This window comes from Lepidochelys kempii, chromosome 6, assembly GCF_965140285.1.
Source record: "Lepidochelys kempii isolate rLepKem1 chromosome 6, rLepKem1.hap1, whole genome shotgun sequence".
Taxonomy (NCBI): Eukaryota; Metazoa; Chordata; order Testudines; family Cheloniidae; genus Lepidochelys; species Lepidochelys kempii.
This window is the reverse complement of record NC_136385.1, coordinates 2,836,821-2,855,687: the sequence shown is the minus strand read 5'-3', so window position 1 is coordinate 2,855,687 and position 18,867 is coordinate 2,836,821. Positions and strand designations below refer to the sequence as shown.

The 18,867-nt window shown below is 49.8% G+C and overlaps 1 protein-coding gene across 1 annotated transcript; it reads left to right on the top strand.

Moving 5' to 3' along the window:
* The first annotated feature begins 16,196 nt into the window (after nt 1-16,196).
* On the top strand, nt 16,197-18,415 carry LOC140913717 (perforin-1). The gene is made up of 2 exons (XM_073350520.2): nt 16,197-16,744; nt 17,289-18,415. The coding sequence occupies exons 1-2, from the start codon at nt 16,212-16,214 to the stop codon at nt 18,409-18,411; spliced, it is 1,656 nt and encodes a 551-aa protein (XP_073206621.2). The 5' UTR covers nt 16,197-16,211; the 3' UTR covers nt 18,412-18,415.
* Nucleotides 18,416-18,867: the final 452 nt, after the last annotated feature.

Sequence of the window (18,867 nt, the reverse complement as noted above, 5' to 3'; positions counted from 1 at the left end):
GCTACTAGGATGATCCGAGGAATGGAAAACTTGTCTTATGAAAGGAGACTCAAGGAGCTTGGCTTGTTTAGCCTGACCAAAAGAAGGCTGAGGGGAGATATGATTGCTCTCTATAAATATATCAGAGGGATAAATACCGGAGAAGGAGAGGAATTATTTAAGTTCAGTACCAATATGGACACAAGAACAAATGGATATAAACTGGTCATTGGTAAGTTTAGACTTGAAATTAGACAAAGGTTTCTAACCATCAGAGGAGTGAAGTTTTGGAATAGCCTTCCTAGGGAAGCCGTGGGGGCAAAAGATCTATCGGGCTTTAAGATTAAACTCGGTAAGTTTATGGAGGAGATGGTATGATGGGATAAAATGATTTGGTAATTAACTGATCTTTAAATATTTATGGTAAATAGGCCTAATGGCCTGGGATGGGATGTTAGATGGGGTGGGATCTGAGTTACCCAGGAAAGAATTGTCTGTAGTATCTGGCTGGTGAATCTTGCCCATATGCTCAGGGTTTAGCTAATCATCATATTTGGGGTCGGGAAGGAATTTTCCTCCAGGGCAGATTGGAAGAGGCCCTGGAGGTTTTTCACCTTCCTCTGTAGCATGGGGCACGGGTCACTTGTTGGAGGATTCTCTGCTCCTTGAAGTCTTTCAACCACGATTTGAGGACTTCAATAGCTCAGACATAGGTGAGAGGTTTTTCGCAGAAATCGATGGGTGAGATTCTGTGGCCTGCGTTGTGCAGGAGTCAGACTCGATGATCATAATGGTCCCTTCTGACCTTAGTATCTATGAATCTATGAACAAATATATAACAGGGAAAGAGCCCGCTTGGAAATGTCTTTCCCCGCAAAATCCTCCCCAAACCCTACACCCCCTTTCCTGGGGAAGGCTTGATAAAAATCCTCACCAATTTGCATAGGTGAACACAGACCCAAACCCTTGGATCTTAAGAACAAAGAAAAAGCAATCATGTTCTTAAAAGAAGAATTTTAATTGAAGAAAAAGTAAAAGAATCACCTCTGTAAAATCAAGATGGTAAATACCTTACAGGGTAATTAGATTCAAAACACAGAGAATCTCTTTAGGCAAAACCTTAAGTTACAAAAAGACACAAAAACAGGAATATCCATTCCATTCAGCACAGCTTATTTTCTCAGCCATTTAAAGAAATCAGAATCTAATGCATATCTAGCTAGATTACTTACTAAATTCTAAGACTCCATTCCTGTTCTATCCCCGGCAAAAGCATCACACAGACAGAGAGAGAACCTTTATTTCTCCCTTCCCCAGCTTTTGAAAGTATCTTGTGTCCTCATTGGTCATTTTGGTCAGGGGCCAGCGAGGTTGTCCTAGCTTCTTAACCCTTTACAGGTGAAAGGATTTTTCCTCTGGCCAGGAGGGATATTAAAGGGGTTTACCCTTCCCTTTATATTTATGACACGCCTCCCAAATCACAGCTAGGGTGAAACGCTGCCTGGGATTTCTTCCTGGAGCTCTAGGAAAAACAGAATTAATAAGACACATGCACCTCTAAATATACTACCAAGTATATAAAGACTAACAATATTTTCCACATCTCAAGGACGATTTTAACCAGTTGATTCTGGGAAACTTTCATGGGAGAGTGCATCAGCCACTTTGTTAGAAGCTCCATGTGTTGGATGTCGAAATCAAAATCTTGGAGAGCTAAACTCCACCGAAGAAGTTTTTTGTTATTTCCCGTGGCGGTATGAAGCCACCGTAGTGCAGCATGGTCGGTTTGCAGGTGGAAACGCCGTTCCCAAACATATGGGTGTAGCTTTTCCAGAGCATAGACAATGGCGTAACATTCTTTTTCACTGACTGACCAGTTGCTTTCCCTCTCAGACAGTTTTTTTGCTGAGAAACACTACAGGGTGGAATTCTTGATCCGGTCCTTTCTGCATTAAAACTGCTCCCACACCACGCTCGGACTTCTTCTCTTTTTCCTTCTCTTCCTCCACATGCTTCCTCTCTTTTTCCTTCTCCTCCAGTTCTTTGGCCCTTGCCTCCATATCTTTTTTCCTTTGCCTCCATAGCTCTCCTGTGAGCAGCCGCTTGGTGTTGTGCTGCCTCCTTTTCTTTGTCCTTTGCCTCCATAGCTCTTCTGTGAGCAGCTTCTAGAGCTTTTTCTGCTTCTTTCACTGCCTCCAGTTTGGCTAACTCCTATTTGTGTAGTGCCTTGGTGTCTGTCATCTTTACCTCTCTGTTTTTAACTAACTTTACACTCAAGGGTTAGAAATAAAACAAACAAAACTTGGCTTGTAAAATTTTGCTGTGCTGTAATCAGACACCTGTTCTCTGATAGTGATCGTCAGCCTACAGAAAAATCCACCCCCCCCCCAAAAAACCAACAACAAGAATAATAAAAATAAAATAAAATAAAATAAAAAAACCAAAAACCCTAACACCTTTTTCTCCAGGCAAATAGGCAGAAAACCCCTCTAGTTACTTTTAGGTAAAAAAAAAAAATCAGGTCTGTGAAGACTTGTGAATTTCCCTGCAGGAGATTAACTACTCTGCCTTTAGGTAGAGAAAACCTGCAATTCACAAAAGATAATTCCCTTTTGTCTCTGCTCTGGCCCCAAAGCAAAGCAAAAAAGCTTCCAACTATTCCCAGTTGGAAATCTGCTTTCCAGCAGCCCCAAAGGAAAAAAATATATTTCCTTTTAAAATCTGTGTTTCTGGTTCAAAAAATCTCAAATTGATCTCAAAATGATTTCAAGTTAATTCCACCACTCTGCCACCATGTCAAGGTTCCTTCCCCACTCTGAACTCTAGGGTACAGAAGTGGGGACCTGCATGAAAACCCCCCAAGCTTACTTTTACCACCTTAGGTTAAAAATTCCCCAAGGTACAAACTATTTTACCCTTTGCCCTTGGACTTCCACTGCCACCACCAAACGTTTATCCGGGTTTATTTTTGAGAAAGCGTTGTTTGGAAACGTCTTTCCCCCCCCCCCCAAATCCTCACCAAAACCTTGCACCCCCCTTTCTGGGGAAGATCTGGTAAAAAAAAACCTCACCAATTTGCATAGGTGACCACAGACCCAAACCCTTCGATCTTAGAAGAATGAGAAAGCATTCAGTTTTCTTATGAGAAGAATTTTAAGAGAAGTAAAAAGTAAAAAAGAATCACCTCTGTAAAATCAGGATGGTAAATACCTTACAGGGTAAATAGATTCAAAACATAGAGAATCCCTCTAGGCAAAACCTTAAGTTACCAAAAAAGACACACAGACAGGAATATCCATTCCATTCAGCACAGCTTATTTTCTCAGCCATTTAAAGAAATCAGAATCTAATGCATATCTAGCTAGATTACTTACTAAATTCTAAGACTCCATTCCTGTTCTGTCCCCGGCAAAAGCATCACACAGACAGAGACAGACCCTTTGTTTTTCTCCCTCCTCCCAGCTTTTGAAAGTATCTTGTGTCCTCATTGGTCATTTTGGTGAGGTGCCAGCGAAGTTATCCTAGCTTCTTAACCCTTTACAGGTGAGAGGATTTTTCCTCTGGCCAGGAGGGATTTTAAAGGTGTTTACCCTTCCCTTTATATTTATGACACATGCCTTGTGAGGTATCATTTAAGAAGTCTTGCTCTGTTGAACATGAATATCCTGTTGAATGGTGAGTGTTATCACTGTAGGTGAAGTTACAAGTATTTCAATACATTTGCTTCTGAAATATGTGGTAAGTGGGAAATGCACAGTATTCCTTATCCACATTTATCTGAGGCTGGGCCGGACATGTATTGATGGCCAATCAAGAAGAATCCAGACTCCTAGTGACATCACCACTTGGCCTCTCTTCTCCCGCATCTCAATATCATTGGGAAGACAAAGACTTTGAACTGGGGAGATTGGTCCCAGGCTGAGAAGGGAATCCAGCCTGTGTACAGAGAACTGTCAACAGCCTGGAACACCCAGTGGGGTGAGAAATGTTCTTGGATTCAAATCTTCTAAGTTTAACGGGCTAAGCAATTTAGACTGCGATTCTATTTTTATTTCTTGTGTAACCAACATTGACCTCTGTGTTTATCACTTCTAATCACCTAAAATCTATCTTTCTGTAGTTAATAAACTGACTTTAACATTTTATCCTTACCAGTGAGTTTGCCTAGAGGGCTTGGGGAATCGGCTCAGGCTAGAAAGGCTGGTGCATGTCCACTTTCCTTTGACAAAGTGCTGAAGTAAATAATGAACTTGCGCTGTTTAAGAGAAGGTCTTGAGCCATGTAAAACGGTACATTTCCTGGGTCCAAGGCTGGGGAGATTTGCAGATGTTTGTATCTGTCTAATTAGAGCATTCATGCAATTTAGCTGGGTGTCTCCTTGCCTGTTGTTGGCAGAGTGAGCTCAGTCCCTGGATGGGTTTTGCTGCTTGTCACTGGCAAAGCATTGTAAGAGACAGTCTGGGTTGGAGAGGTAAGAGGGCACAGTGGTGCCCCAATTCAAGGTTCTACCCTGGGGATCCAGTCACAGGGGGCAGTACAGAGGCATGGGAAATAAATTGGGGAGGGTCCAGGAGAACTCAGAGTCACACCCCCTTGGAGGAGGGGCCCAGGAGCAGAGAACACCATGCCCTCTTCGGGAGAGGGGGCGGCTATGGAAGTACAGTCCCACCCTACTTGGGAGTACAGACCCACACTCCCAGAACTGGAGTTGGAGGGAAGGGACCCCAGGGATGAGACAGCCACGCCCTTCTAGTCTAGGGAGATGACCCCAGGAGAGGAGGACCTCTGGGAAGAGCCCCAGAAAGGGCGAGGAGCACTAGGGCATGAGAATCATGCTCCCATGAGGGTATCAAACAGCCATGCCTCTTCAGTGAGGGGTTGGGACTTGGGACCATACAGCCACATCCCATGGGGTTCAGGAAGGGGTAGGGCTTAGGCAGGCAGCTGGGGGGGGCGTTAGTGTGAGTCTGCCCATTTCAGGGAAAGAGGCCACCCCAGGTCCAGCCCCAGCACAGAACTCCTGGGTTCTGGCCCCTGTTATAAGAGGGGTGTGGGGTCTAGTGGGACAGAGTAGGGGTGCTGGGAGCCAGGGTTCTCTGCTGTCTCTGGGTGGGGAGGAATCACAGAAGCCCCCAGTAACAAAAAGAGATGTTGATTTCATATTCTTTTCACAGCATCAGCGCGAGGCCGGTTTACAAAGAAGCTTTGGACGGGGGTTACCATGAGCTTCCCTTTACGGTTAAGTTCAAAACCCTCAGCCCAACAATCCCTTCCAGCCCCACTGCACCCCCACTCCACAGCGCCGCAGGGAATCAATGAATTGCTCTCACAGACTGCTCCAATTCCCTCCAGCAGGGGGCAGCGCCACCCCACACACACTTATGCACATGAGGACAGTATTTCACCAGTCAGACACGCCCGATGGGGTGGGGCCTGGAACCACAGAGCCACGCCCCCTGGGGAGTGAGGGGCCAGTAGAGCCACGGTCCCGGGGAGGGAGGGGCATTGAACCATGTGCTGTTAAGAATATAAGAATGGCCAGACTGGGTCAGACCAAAGGTCCATCCAGCCCAGTATCCTGTTTGCCAACAGTGGCCAATGCCAGGTGCCCCAGAGGGAGCAAACCTAACAGGCAAAGATCAAGTGATCTCTCTCCTGCCCTCCATCTCCACCCTCTGAAAAACAGAAGCTAGGGACACCATTCCTCACCCATCCTGGCAAATAGCTATTAATGGACTTAACCTCCGTGAATTTATCTAGTTCTCTTTTAAACCCTGTTATAGTCCGAGCCTTCACCACCTCCTCAGGCAAGGAGTTCCACAGGTTGACTGTGCGCTGTGTGAAGAAGAACTTCCTTTTATTTGTTTTAAACTTGCTGCCCGTTAATTTCATCTGGTGGCCCCTAGTTCTTCTATTATGGGGACAAGTAAATAACTTTTCCTTCTTCACTTTCTCCACACCACTCATGAATTCATATACCTCTATCATATCCCCACTCAGTCTCCTCTTTTCCTAGCTGAAAAGTCCTAGTCTCTTTAATCTCTCCTCATATGGGACCCATTCCAAACCCTGAATCATTTTAGTTGCCCTTCTCTGAAACTTTTCTAATGCCAGTATATATTTTTTTGAGATAAGAAGACCACATCTGTATGCAATATTCAAGATGTGGCGTACCATGGATTTATAAAGGGCAATAAGATACTCTCCATCTTATTCTCTATCTTTTTTTTTAATGATTCCTAACATCCTGTTAGCTTTTTTGACTGCTGCTGCACACTGCGTGGACGTCTTCAGAGAACTATCCATGATGACTCCAAGATCTCTTTCCTGATTAGTTGTAGCTAAATTAGCCCCCATCATATTGTAAGTATAGTTGGGGTTATTTTTTCCAATGTGCATTACTTTACATTTATCCACATTACCTTTCATTTGCCATTTTGTTGCCCAATCACTTAGTTTTCTGAGATCTTTTTGAAGTTCTTCACAGTCTGCTTTGGTCTTAACTATCTTGAGCAGTTTAGTATACTCTGGAAACTTGGCCACCTCACTGTTTACCCCTTTCTCCAGATCATTTATGAATAAGTTGAATAGGATTGGTCCTAGGACTGACCCTTGGGGAACACCCCTAGTTATCCCTCCCCATTCTGAAAATTTACCATTTATTCCTACCCTTTGTTCCCTGTCTTTTAACCAGTTCTCAATCCATGAAAGGATCTTCCCTCTTATCGCAGGACAACTTAATTTACGTAAGAGCCTTTGGTGAGGGACCTTGTCAAAGGCTTTCTGGAAATCCAAGTACACTATGTCCACTGGATCTCCCTTGTCCACACGTTTGTTGCCCCCTCAAAGAACTTTAATAGATTAGTAAGACACAATCTCCCTTTACAGAAACCATATTGACTTTTGCCCAACAATTTATGTTCTTCTATGTGTCTGACAATTTTATTCTTTATGTAAGCGGGGGAATAGTCCCGCTATTGTGGGGAACTTTCCTGGCTTCTGCACTACCCCGGTGAAGTGGGTTAGCGAAAGGATCCGAGTCCTCACTCCCACTTCCTTTACCCAGTGGCCTCCCTGCCCTTGAGGACTCCCCTTCCACTCTCCTGTCTGGCAGAATCCTCATAACCTCAACAAGGCTGGGCCCAGGATTCCTGGGGGGCTCGACCCCCAACCCTGCTGTGGTCACCTAGGACAGGGACTAGGGTGTCCCCACTCCGGGGTACTCTCTCTGCACTGGGCACTTCTCTGACCCACTGACCATTACATACAAGTTAAAGCAAATGCAAGTTATTTCATTGACAATTAATTTTAAAAAGAATAAGGAAAAATGGGAAAGGTTAAAGGAAACACGTCACCCTGCCCCGTGGCAGGGAACATCACAAACAGTGTCTCTGGAACGTCAGGGCGGTTCACAGTCTGCTCCTTGTAAGTCCCAGGCCTTCTCCAGCCCTGGCCGTGCTGCAGGGATGCTGTGGGTTGGACACTCGCTCTGGTGGTGGCCGCACGCTCTCAGGCTCTAAGTGGTAGGACCCAGTGTCGCCCCCGCCCTGTCGGGGTTATGATCCAAGCCTGGCCTGCAGAGCCCCTTGGCTGAGGCGTCTCCCTGTGCTGGGCCCACTGCCCAGGGTCCCCCTCGCTCTCCCCAGCTGCTCATGACACCCAGCTCCAGACAGCTCCAGCCCCAGCTCCACCACTCGGTCTCTGCACTGCTGCTGCTGCTGCTGCTGCCTCCAGCTCCCTGGGCTGCTTCTTTGGCCCCTCTGGCTCTGGATGCTGCAGCTCTGCTCCCAGGGCAAGTCTGCTCTCTCTGGGCTGCTTTTCTGGTCCCTCTGGATCTGGCCCAGCTCTGCTCCCCAGCTCAGCTTGGGCCCCTGCTTTCTCCTTAGCTCGGCCCCACTCTGTCTGACCCAGGCAAATCCAGCTCACAGGGAGGACGGGACCTCCCTGGCCTCCTGACTCACTGATTAGCCTGCCTGCCCTGTCATTCAGGCTGACCAGGAGCATTGCCCTTTCCCCATTGTTCCTGGGGACTGTCAGTCTCAGGGTCCTGGTTTCCCATCGACCATTCCCCCTTTTAGTACTGGGAGCTAGCAACTAAAACACCCCCACTGAATGTTAGTAAGGGGGCAACAGTCCCCTTACATTTACTACTGTTTCAACTAATCTGCCCGGTACTGACATTAGACTTACCGGTCTGTAATTGCCGGGATCACCTCTAGAGACCTTCTTAAATATTGGCGTTACATTAGCCATCTTCCAGTCATTGGGTACAGAAGCTGATTTAAAGGACAGGTTACAAACCATAGTTAATAGTTCCGCAATTTCACAATGGAGTTCTTTCAGAACTTGTGGGTGAATGCCATCTGGTCCCGGGGACCTGTTACTGTCAATTAATTCCAAAACCTCTTCCAATGACACTCCAATCTGTGACAATTCCTCAGATTTGTCACCTACAAAGATCGGCTCAGGTTTGGGAATCTCCCTCACATCCTCAGCCATGAAGACTGAAGCAAAGAATTCACTTAGTTTCTCCGCAGTGACTTTGTCGTCTTTAAGTGCTCCTTTTGTATCTCAATCGTCCAGGGGCCCCACTGGTTGTTTAGCAAGCTTCCTGCTTCTGATGTACTTAAAAAACATTTTGTTATTATCTTTTGAGCTTTTCGCTAGCTGTTCTTCAAACTCCTTTTTGCCTTTTCTTATTACATGTTGACACTTAATTTGGCAGTGTTTATGCTCCTTTCTATTTACCTCACTAGGATTTGACTTCCACTATTTACAAGATGCCTTTTTATCTCTCACTGCTTTTTTTACAGGGTTGTTAAGCCACGGTGGCTTTTTTTTAGTTCTTTGACTGTGTTTTTTAATTTGGGATATACATTTAAATTGGGCCTCTATGAGGGTTTTCTTCGAAAAGTGCCCATGCAGCTTGCAGGGATTTCACTCTAGTCACTGTACCTTTTAATTTCTGTTTAACTAACCCCCTCATTTTTGCATAGTTCCCCTTTCTGAAATTAAATGCCACAGTGTTGGGCTGTTGAGGTCTTCTTCCCACCACAGCATTTCATTGTCATTATCACTCTCCTGGTCAGGTGGTCGACAATAGATCCCTACTGTTATATTCTTATTCGAGCCTGGAATTACTATCCACAGAGATTCTATGGAACATGTGGATTCATTTAAGATTTTTACTTCATTTGATTCTACATTTTCTTTCACATATAGTGCCACTCCTCTGCCCCCCCCTCGCACGACCTGTTCTCCTTTCATAATCTCCCCAGCCTCCTACCCCTCCCCAGGGCAGCAGAGGGACAAGAGAAGGAGGCTGCTTGGTGTAGAGCCCGTGCTCAGTTGGGGAACAGGCCCCCCCATGTCTTGGGGAACAAAAAGCAAACCCCCGTGGGGGCTCAGGAGAGGGAGGGGTCCAGGAGATGAGACAGTTACAGCCCCAGGAAGAAGTGTCTGATAGCCACGCCCTTAGAGTGAAGGGGAGCAGCCTGGGAGCACAGAGCCATGCCCCCATGGACCCAGAAGAATTATGGATTCTAGGGGAGCAGACAGCCCAGAGAAAGTGTGGGTTAGGGGCTCGGAGCCATGCCCCCCAGGGACTCAGAAGGGGGAGGAGCCCTGGGGGGCATATAGCCATATAGAGGGGTGGAGATCCTATGAGGGCTGAGCAGAGCAAGGAGCCCCAGGGGGATCAGAGGGCCATGCCAACGTTAGGATTGGGGGTTACCAAAGAGCCAACCCCCCAGAGGGGGTGGGCCCCAGTGGCACACAGAGCCACCCCCCGCAAAGAGGGGCGAGGGGCCCCAGTGACGCAGAGAGCCATGCCCCCAGAGCGGGGAGGGGCCGCAGCCGCGCACAGAGCCACGCTGTCGAGAAGGGGTGTGGGGCTCAGGCCGGCACGGTTGGAGAAGCCCTTGCTGCATTTGGGTCATTCGCAGGCAGGGGCGGAGACGTTCGGGCTGACGCAGATCATAGGGCAAGGCGAAGGCTTCCCCGCCCCCGGGGCAGGTGGGCGCCCCGGGACCTGCCTCCTGGTGCTCCCCCTGCTGGTGGCACCACTCTGCCCCGGCATCAGGGAAGGCGGCCCAGCAGAGGCAGCAGCCGTACAGCGCCATGGCCCCTGCCTCCTCCCCGTCCCGCCGCTAGCCATGCGTCCGCTCGTGCTCGTGGAGGCTGGAGGAGACCACAGAGGTTTTGCTGCAGCGGTCGCACTGGAAGGGCCGCTCGCGCGAGTGCGCCCGGTGGTGCCGCGTGAGATCCCAGGAGGCCAGGAAGGTCTCGTCGCACTGCGGGCACGAGTAGGGGCGCTCGCCGGTGGGGATCCGCTGCTCCGTCCTGTCGAATGTCTTCTCCTGGTCCAAGAACAGGAGGGCAAGCGACAGACCATCCCTACGCCCGAGCTCCAGGAGGTCCCGGACCAAAAACAAATGATCAAAGATGGTGCGGCCTGGGACGGTGTAGGTCTGGTTGGATGGACCATGTCCACCAGCACGGACCCCCGCTGCAGCGAGATGGCCTTCGCAACGACGTTGTAGTCCGTACTGAGGAGGAAGACGGGATGCCAATTCTGAAGGTCACAGAGGTCCCCCTTCTTCGGTAGCAAGGCGAGCACGGCTCACCTGCATGACAGAGGGAGGATCCTGCTCCCCAAGGACTAGCCCCAGACAGTGACAAGGTCAGGCCGAGCATGTCCCAGAATACGCAGTAGAACTCCACGGTCAGCCCGTCCATGCCCAGAGATTTATTGGTAGGCATACGGTAGGAACTCTTTGTTTCAAAGCTTGGTTCCCAGACCAGTTTGTGGAAAAATACTGACATCCCAAGTGGAATCCAGAGACCTGTGGTCTGATCACATGCCCTTGCGTTGTTTGTTTACAAGCTGGCCAAAATGCCCACAGGAAGGTTAAGCTATTCCAGTCCATTGTCTTTGCTGATGGGCCACCAGCACTGTCCGGCTTCTTCATTGTTGTACCAGAAAGTCTAGTTGTGCGTGTCACGTAGAATAAGCAAGATTGAAATACAGAGATATCGTCAATATTCCTAAATTTAGATACAAAAATGATACATGCATACACACAGGATAATCAATTCAGAAAATTGTATCTTTTCCAATGACACCTCACATGACCTGTCTTGTAGAAAATGCATTATAATTATGCCATAATCATATCATAATAATATTACGATGAGAAATATGGCATGCAGTGTCACACCCATGGGTCCAGCTAGCCCAGTATCCTGCTCCAACCGCACCATTCCTGAACAGACCCATGGTCCCATCTAGCCCAGTATCCTTCCCCCTCCGTGCCACTCTGGATTAGACCCATGGGCCCTTCTAGCCTGTTATCCTGCCCCCGAGAAGAGCCACAGGCCGATCTAGCCTTGCATTTTGCCCCTCCATGTACTCTGATTTGGGGGGCAGGATATTGGGGGGGGGTTCATGCAGGTCCCCACATCTGTACCCTGGAGTTCAGAGTGGGGAAGGAACCTTGACAGCATGTATTGTACAAAACATTTCATTGTCATATCACAGTGTTGAATATGGGGGTTCCTGGCTGTTATTTTGAGGTACAGCGTGCCACACCCCCACCCCCAGCTTGTATCTCCATGGGGGGGAAGGAGACAAAAGCGGATAGGGGGCATGCTGGGATGGAGTGAGGGAGACCCTTGGTAGAATATATGGGGATGCAGAAAGTGGGGTGACCCCTGGCAAGATAATGGGGGTGAAGGGTGATGGGTCCTACCAGCAAGGGGTGAAGGAGTGAGCAGAATCCCCTGATGGGGGAATATGGGAACTGTGGGACCCTGGGGTTGGAGTCCCAGGTCATGAAAGGGTGGATAGAACAAAACTTGGGAGAACAGAGACAGAGAAAGAAACCTCAAACCTGCTCTATTGCAGCCAAGGGTCATTGTCCCCCGCTCAGTGCCCAATTTCCCCACCTCCGCCCCAGCCTGCCCCACAGGGCCAGGGCATTGAGCTTGCTCTGGATTTACCCAGGGATCAGAATCCTGGCCTGATTCCATTGGCATCGGTGGGGTGGCTCTGTATTTACAGTAGGGTCCCTGAGGCACTAGGTGCTGGCCCCAGTGTGGCACTAGGGGGTGCTGTGCTGCAGGGCTGCGGCTCAATAGGGGGCGCTCTTCCCGGGCATGCAGTGCTGGCCCCAATGACTCAGTGCAGGATTTGTCTCACTGTGGGTTCCTTTTCAGCCTCTCTAGCTCCTCATAACCTGGGTTGACACCTACGGTAGGTGCATTTGAATCACTACATGAGTGGAACAATTGCTGGCCACAGCTTCCTTCCCAGCTGGCTGTGGCTGGGGGTGTAAAGGGGGGCAGGATCTCAGTGCTGGGTGGAGTGTGAGGATGGTTGAGCCACTGAGAACACAGGAGACCTTTTGCGCTGCCTTGATGCACCTTCAAAGCGCATCTCTCCCAGCAGAGACACAGACCAACCCTGGCTGCCGACGGGCCCCAGAGCCGAAATATACCTCAGCTTGAATCCTGAGGCAGGTGAGTGATGGGTGGGTCTGCTCATACCCCAGCTGAGATCGGGAACCCCACTGCACCAGGCCCTGCACAGACCCCGGCCAAGATCAGGGACCCCATCAGTCTGGGTGCTGCACAGACCCATCCCAACTGAGATCTGGGCCCCCTAATGCTGGGCACTGCACAGAACCCCCCCCATTGAGACTGGGGGCTCTGTCACACCAGGTGCTACACAGAACTCAACCAAGATCATGGTCCCCAGTCCCTCCTGCCATAACCCACTCGATCCCACTCCCCTCCCAGTACGGCAATAGAACCCAGGAGTCCTGACTCCCCCTCCACCCTACATCCGCTAACCCATTTCACCCCAAACCCCTGCCAGAGCAACAAAAGAACCCAGGAGTCCTGAGTCTCAATCCAGTGCCCCAGCCACTAGCCCACGTTGCCACTCAGCTTTTGATCATTAATTTATGTAGTTGATACCTTTCATATCAGGGGCATCTTGCAATTTCAGGCTGTTTGATTTTCTATTGGCAACGAAGCAGTGGGGGGCAGCAGATCTGGACTGAGGAGCACCGGCAGAGTGGGGGTGGGGGGAACCCCAAGGCTCGGATTGCAGGGGGACTGGGGGCTGGCCAGAACCAAGCAGTCCATATTCAAATGCGTTTTTCCTGCCTGGTTCCGCTGGGGTGAGTTCAAACATTTACTGTCCCCTCCCAGTCCGAGCCTGCTACCCTGACAGGATGCAGAGCTGTTACCCCTTTCCTGCCCCACAGCCAGCTTTGCTGTACTGTTCCAACCCAAGTGGAACACAATTCAAATCGACATTTAACACAGCATCCCTTGTGGTTAGTAAGGCAGGGGATGCAAAGAGAAGTGTGAGGTGCTCAAAGCATCTGGGGCGGAAGGAAGAAGACAGGATAGCAGGCTAGATGGTCCCTTTAGTAATGCTTTTGATACCTTCTCGCATGACCTTCTCATAAACAAACTAGGGAAATACAACCTAGATGGAGCTAGTATAAGGTGGGTGCAAAACTGGCTGGAAAACTGTTCCCAGAGAGTAGTTATCAGTGGTTCACAGGCTGGAAGGGCATAACAAGTGGAGTCTCACAGGGATGGGTTCTGGGTCTGGTTCTGTTCAATATCTTCATCAATGTTTTAGATAATGGCATAGAGAGTGCACTGATAAAGTTTGGGGACGATACCAAACTGGGAAGGGTTGCAAGTGCTTTGGAGGATAGGATGAAAATTCAAAATGCTCTGGACAAACTGGAGAAATGGTCTGAAGTCAATCGGATGAAATTCAAAAAGGAAAAATGCAAAGTACTCCACTTAGGAAGGAACTATCAGTTGCACACATACAGAATGGGAAATGACGGCCGAGAAAGGAGGACTGCGGACAGAGATCTGGGGTTCAGAGCAGATCACAAGCTAAATATGAGTCAACAGTGTAACACTGTTGCAAAAAAAGCAATCATTCTGGGATGTTGTCATAAATATAAAGGGAAGGGTAAAGCCCTTTAAAATCCCTCCTGGCCAGAGGAAAAATCCTCTCACCTGTAAAGGGTTAAGAAGCTAAAGGTAACCTTGCTGGCACCTGACCAAAATGACCAATGAGGAGACAAGATACTTTCAAAAGCTGGGAGGAGGGAGAAAAACAAAGGGTCTGTGTCTGTCTGTGTGATGCTTTTGCCAGAGACAGAACAGGAATGGAGTCTTAGAACTTAGTAAGTAATCTAGCTAGATATGTGTTAGATTCTGATTTCTTTAAATGGCTGAGAAAAGAGCTGTGCTGAATAGAATGACTATTCCTGTCTGTGTGTCTTTTTTGTAACTTAAGGTTTTGCCTAGAGGGATTCTCTATGTTTTGATCTAATTACCCTGTAAGGTATTTACCATCCTGATTTTACAGAGGTGATTCTTTTTTTTTTCTTCTATTAAAAGTCTTCTTGTAAGGAAACTGAATGCTTTTTCATTGTTCTAAGATCCAAGGATTTGGGTCTGTGGTCACCTATGCAGATTGGTGAGGATTTTTACCAAACCTTCCCCAGGAAGTGGGGTGCAAGGGTTGGGAGGATTTTGGGGGGAAAGATGTTTCCAAACTACGTTTTTTCAGGAACCCGGATAAACGTTTGGTGGTGGCAGTGGAAGTCCAAGGGCAAAGGGTAAAATAGTTTGTACCTTGGGGAAGTTTTAACCTAAGCTGGTAAAAGTAAGCTTAGAAGGTTTTCATGCAGGTCCCCACATCTGGACCCTAGAGTTCAGAGTGGGGAAGGAACCTTGACAATGTATTAGCAGGAGTGTTGTAAACAAGACACGAGAAGTAATTCTTCCACTCTACTCTGCACTGATTAGGCCTCAAGTGGAGTATTGTGTCCAGTTCTGGGCGCCACATTTCAGGAAGGGTGTGGACAAATTGGAGAGAGTCCAGAGAAGAGCAACAAAAATGATTAAACGTCTAGAAAACATGACCTACGAGGGAAGATTGAAAGAACTGAGTTTCTTTAGTCTGGAGAAGAGAAGACTGAGGGGGATGTGATAACAGTTGTCAAGTACATAAAAGGTTGTTACAAGGAGGAGGGAGAAAAATTGTTCTTCTTAACCTCTGAGGATGGGACAAGACGCAATGGGCCTAATTGCAGCAAGGGCAGTTTAGGTTGGACATTAGGAAAAACTTCCTACCTGTCAGGGTGGTTAAGCCCTGGAATCAATCGCCTAGGGAGGTTGTGGAATCTCCATCACTGGGGATTTTTAAGAGCAGGTTGGACAAACACCTGTCAGGGATGGTCTAGATAATACTTACCCCTGCCTTGAGTGCATGGAACTGGACTAGATGACCTCTCGAGGTCTCTTCCAGTTCTATGATTCTATTATTCTATGGGTCTACTCTGGGTAGCAGGGAGGGGTCAGGATATTGGGCTAGATGGGCCCATGGGCCTGATCCAGGGCAAAACGGAGGGAGCAAGATAAGAGGTTAGATGGGCCCAGGATCTCTTCCGGGTGGTAACATTTCCTGCCTTCTTTCCCCAACAGCTGCAGTGTCAAGGTGGCAGCGACAGACGCTAGGGCTGATGCTGACCATGAATAACCCCAGAAAATGACCCTCCATCAGTAGTCCAACATAACCAAATCCACCACATGGCGTGGTCACAAGGGGGCCCCAGTAGGTTCTACGGCAAAGCCAGTCATGCCTAGCATGACCCAAGCTCCCGCTGCTCTTGCCGGTTAAAAAGCCACGACATGGGTTGTGCGTGGCTTTGCACTGTCCCCTAGTGGCCAGACCCAGCCACTGAATCAGCTCACTCAGTACAAGCCACGTGGCACCGCCCTCTAGTGGCCCCATTGAGGAATTGCAATGACGTATTATTATATTGCGCACCGTAGAGTGGGAATGTGAACTATACCTCCTCCTCGTAGTTAGTGATGGAATTCCAACATCTGGAAAACAAGGAGGAGAGGGAATTGATGCAAATTAGATACTCTGTAGTCAAACATGCAAATGAGGCATCACGTCATTTGTGTAATGCCTCCTAGAGCCCAGAGTTTTCGTAGGTGTGCAATAAAACATGGCTGATGTCATCGGTGGTAGGTGGATGTCTCTGTCTCTACAACAGAGATAACTTACAGAACCGCCTGCCACTGGATTGTCACTAATTCTGGACCTCTGTGTGTCTGTTCCTCTAGGCTGTTCAGAGGCTGACGGCCTCTCCTTGGTGCGGGAACCCATCATATCAGCCATGCCCAGATTTGGTGCCTTCATCCCCCTCCTCTTCTTCATCTTCCCTGGGGCCTCCTCCCATTGTCACACAGGCACGGTCAATGAATGCAAGAATCACACGGCCTTTGTGCCCGGGCACAGCCTGGCTGGGGAGGGCATCGATGTGACCACGATGGCCAGAAAGGGGGCCTATCTGGTAGACAGCAGCCTCTGGCAACATCAGGACAGCACCTGCACCCTGTGCCGGAACCGACTTCAAGGAGGGCAGTGGCAGAGGCTGCCACTGGCCGTGGTGGACTGGCGGGTCCACGTCTCGTGCCGCCGGAAGCTGAGCAGCTCGGTGCAGCAGTCGGCCATGGGCATGATGGATTCGGCGGCGTCCGCGGTGCAGAATGACTGGAAGGTGGGGCTGGACGTGCCTGTGAAGCCCAAGGTTAATGTGCAGGTGGCCCTGGCTGGATCACATTCCAAACTGGCCAGTTTCGTGGTAGACCACGCGCGAAAGGACAAATACAGCTTCATGAGCCACGAGGTCTCCTGCGGCTATTACGGGTGAGAGCCAGCTTGGGTCAGGAGGGCTGATCTGGAATTGGGATCAGAGCAATACCACACAGAGATACGGGGCCTTTCCCCTCTATGGGGTACTGGCTCTGATCCATGCCCAGGACGGGGGACTGGCTGTCTCAGGGGTCCATTGAATGTGACACAGAACGTTTCCTCTCTAGGGAATGCCAGATTCAATCTGGCCCCAGGGCGGGGGACTGCCTGGCTAGGAAGGCAGCAGGGATTGGGACATGGAGCCCTTCCCCTCTAGGAGATGGCGGTTACCACCTAGGACTGGACAGCTATGGGGGATTTTCTTCTCGTGTGTGTCAGGACAGCCTGGCGACCTGCTGTAGCCAGAGTAGGGGATGTCTGTCTCAACTATCAAGCAGCTGACAGTATCCCCAGCAATGTGGTCAAGTTCAGCTGACTGGGTGACTGCTTTGAGTAGGAGCTACCTGCTTAGATCATTGCTTGTGGGTTGGTTAGGGCCTTAGGATACACTGCTGTCTCAGTAGGCTAAGCACACTCCTTGCCTTTTGTCCCTGACCAGATTCCGGGTCAGCGAGACGCCCCCGCTCACCAGCCATTTCACTCGGGCGCTGAAGAACCTCCCAGAGCAGTACAACAGCAAATCCAAGGTGGAGTATCAGCAGCTAATCAGCAACTACGGCACCCACTACGTGTCCCAGCTGCAGCTGGGGGGCCGGGCACGGGACGTGACAGCCGTGCGGGTCTGCGAAGCGTCAATGAGCAGCTTGAGTGACGACGAGATCAAGGACTGCTTGAGTATGGAGGCGGGTGTGAGTATCGGAATGGGCTCAGTCAAGGGTGGGCACAGCAAGTGCGAGGAGAATAAGAAGAAGGGGAAGGTCCAGGGGAGCTTCCACGAGACATATCGGGAGCGCCACGTGGAGGTGGAGGGAGGAGAGAGCACGACTGATGTGCTGTTCTCCAGGAGTGATGCCAAGGTCTTCTCGGCCTGGAAGGAGAGCCTCGAAGCCAGCCCCGGCCTGGTGTCCTATTCGTTGCACCCCATCCACATGCTGGTGGAGCAGGACGACCCCAAGCGGGAGGCTCTGAGGCGGGCGGTGAGTGAGTACATCCGTGAGAGGGCCCTGTGGAGGAATTGCACCCGAAGCTGCCCCCCAGGGACTCAACGCAGCGCCCATGACCCCTGCTCCTGCCTCTGCCCCGGGGATACCATGACCGACACCATGTGCTGCTCACGGGAGCGCGGCCTGGGGAAGCTGATGGTGACAGTGAAGACGGCCAGCGGCCTGTGGGGGGATTACTTTACCGCTACGGATGCCTTTGTCAAGGTCTTCTTTGAGAGAAGGGAGATCCGGACCAGCACCATCTGGAACAACAACAATCCCGTCTGGAACGTCCACTTAGACTTCGGTACCGTCCGCATCACCAGCACCAGCAAGATCCGAGTCCAGGTCTGGGACGAGGACAACAAGTGGGACGATGACCTGCTGGGAAGCTGCGACATCCCGCTGGTGGCTGGGGGGCCCCACCAGAAGGATTGCTACCTGAACCACGGCCGCATCTGGTTCCAGTACAGCCTGCGCTGTGGGCCCCACCTCGGGGGGCCGAGCTGCTCTGATTATGTCTCCCAGCCACCCCAGCTGGGAACAGCCAAGGGGAAGGAGTTGGAGGCCTTCTGGTGAGCCTCTTAGATAGGAGATCGGAGAGGGGCATGCGTGTGCATTGGTCAATAGCACTCCCTGTCCAACCATTTGCTAGTTCCCGCTCTGCTGATGCTGCTGAGCTTCATGCTGTCCCTCCTGCTTGGGAATCGGGGTCTCCTATGCCCATAAGAGACGTCTGCTCCTGTGGGTCCGTTATCCTCACAGCTCCCTCTGGGAAAACATCCCATCAAGAACCGTCCATTTCAAATCCATCAGACCAGCCTGTCCAATGATTCCAAGCATCCAATGTATCCATCCAATCAACAAACTAATGTATGTACCTACTGCATACCTGTTCTCAACCTATTTACCATTTTGGGTTGCATATGCAGGGGAGGTTGCATTGTGGGTTGCAAATGCGGCTCTCTATGTGTTATTTTGGCCACATCCGCAGTGCATATATATTATCTGTTTGGCCCTCAGATGTGACACGAG

What these genes read in the sequence shown, in the direction of transcription:
- LOC140913717 (XM_073350520.2), top strand. Translation starts at nt 16,212, where the DNA reads ATGCCCAGATTTGGTGCCTTCATCCCCCTCCTCTTCTTCATCTTCCCT. An exon ending in GTCTCCTGCGGCTATTACGG is followed by an intron (nt 16,745 to 17,288) that starts GTGAGAGCCAGC and finishes GTCCCTGACCAG; the next exon opens with ATTCCGGGTCAGCGAGACGC.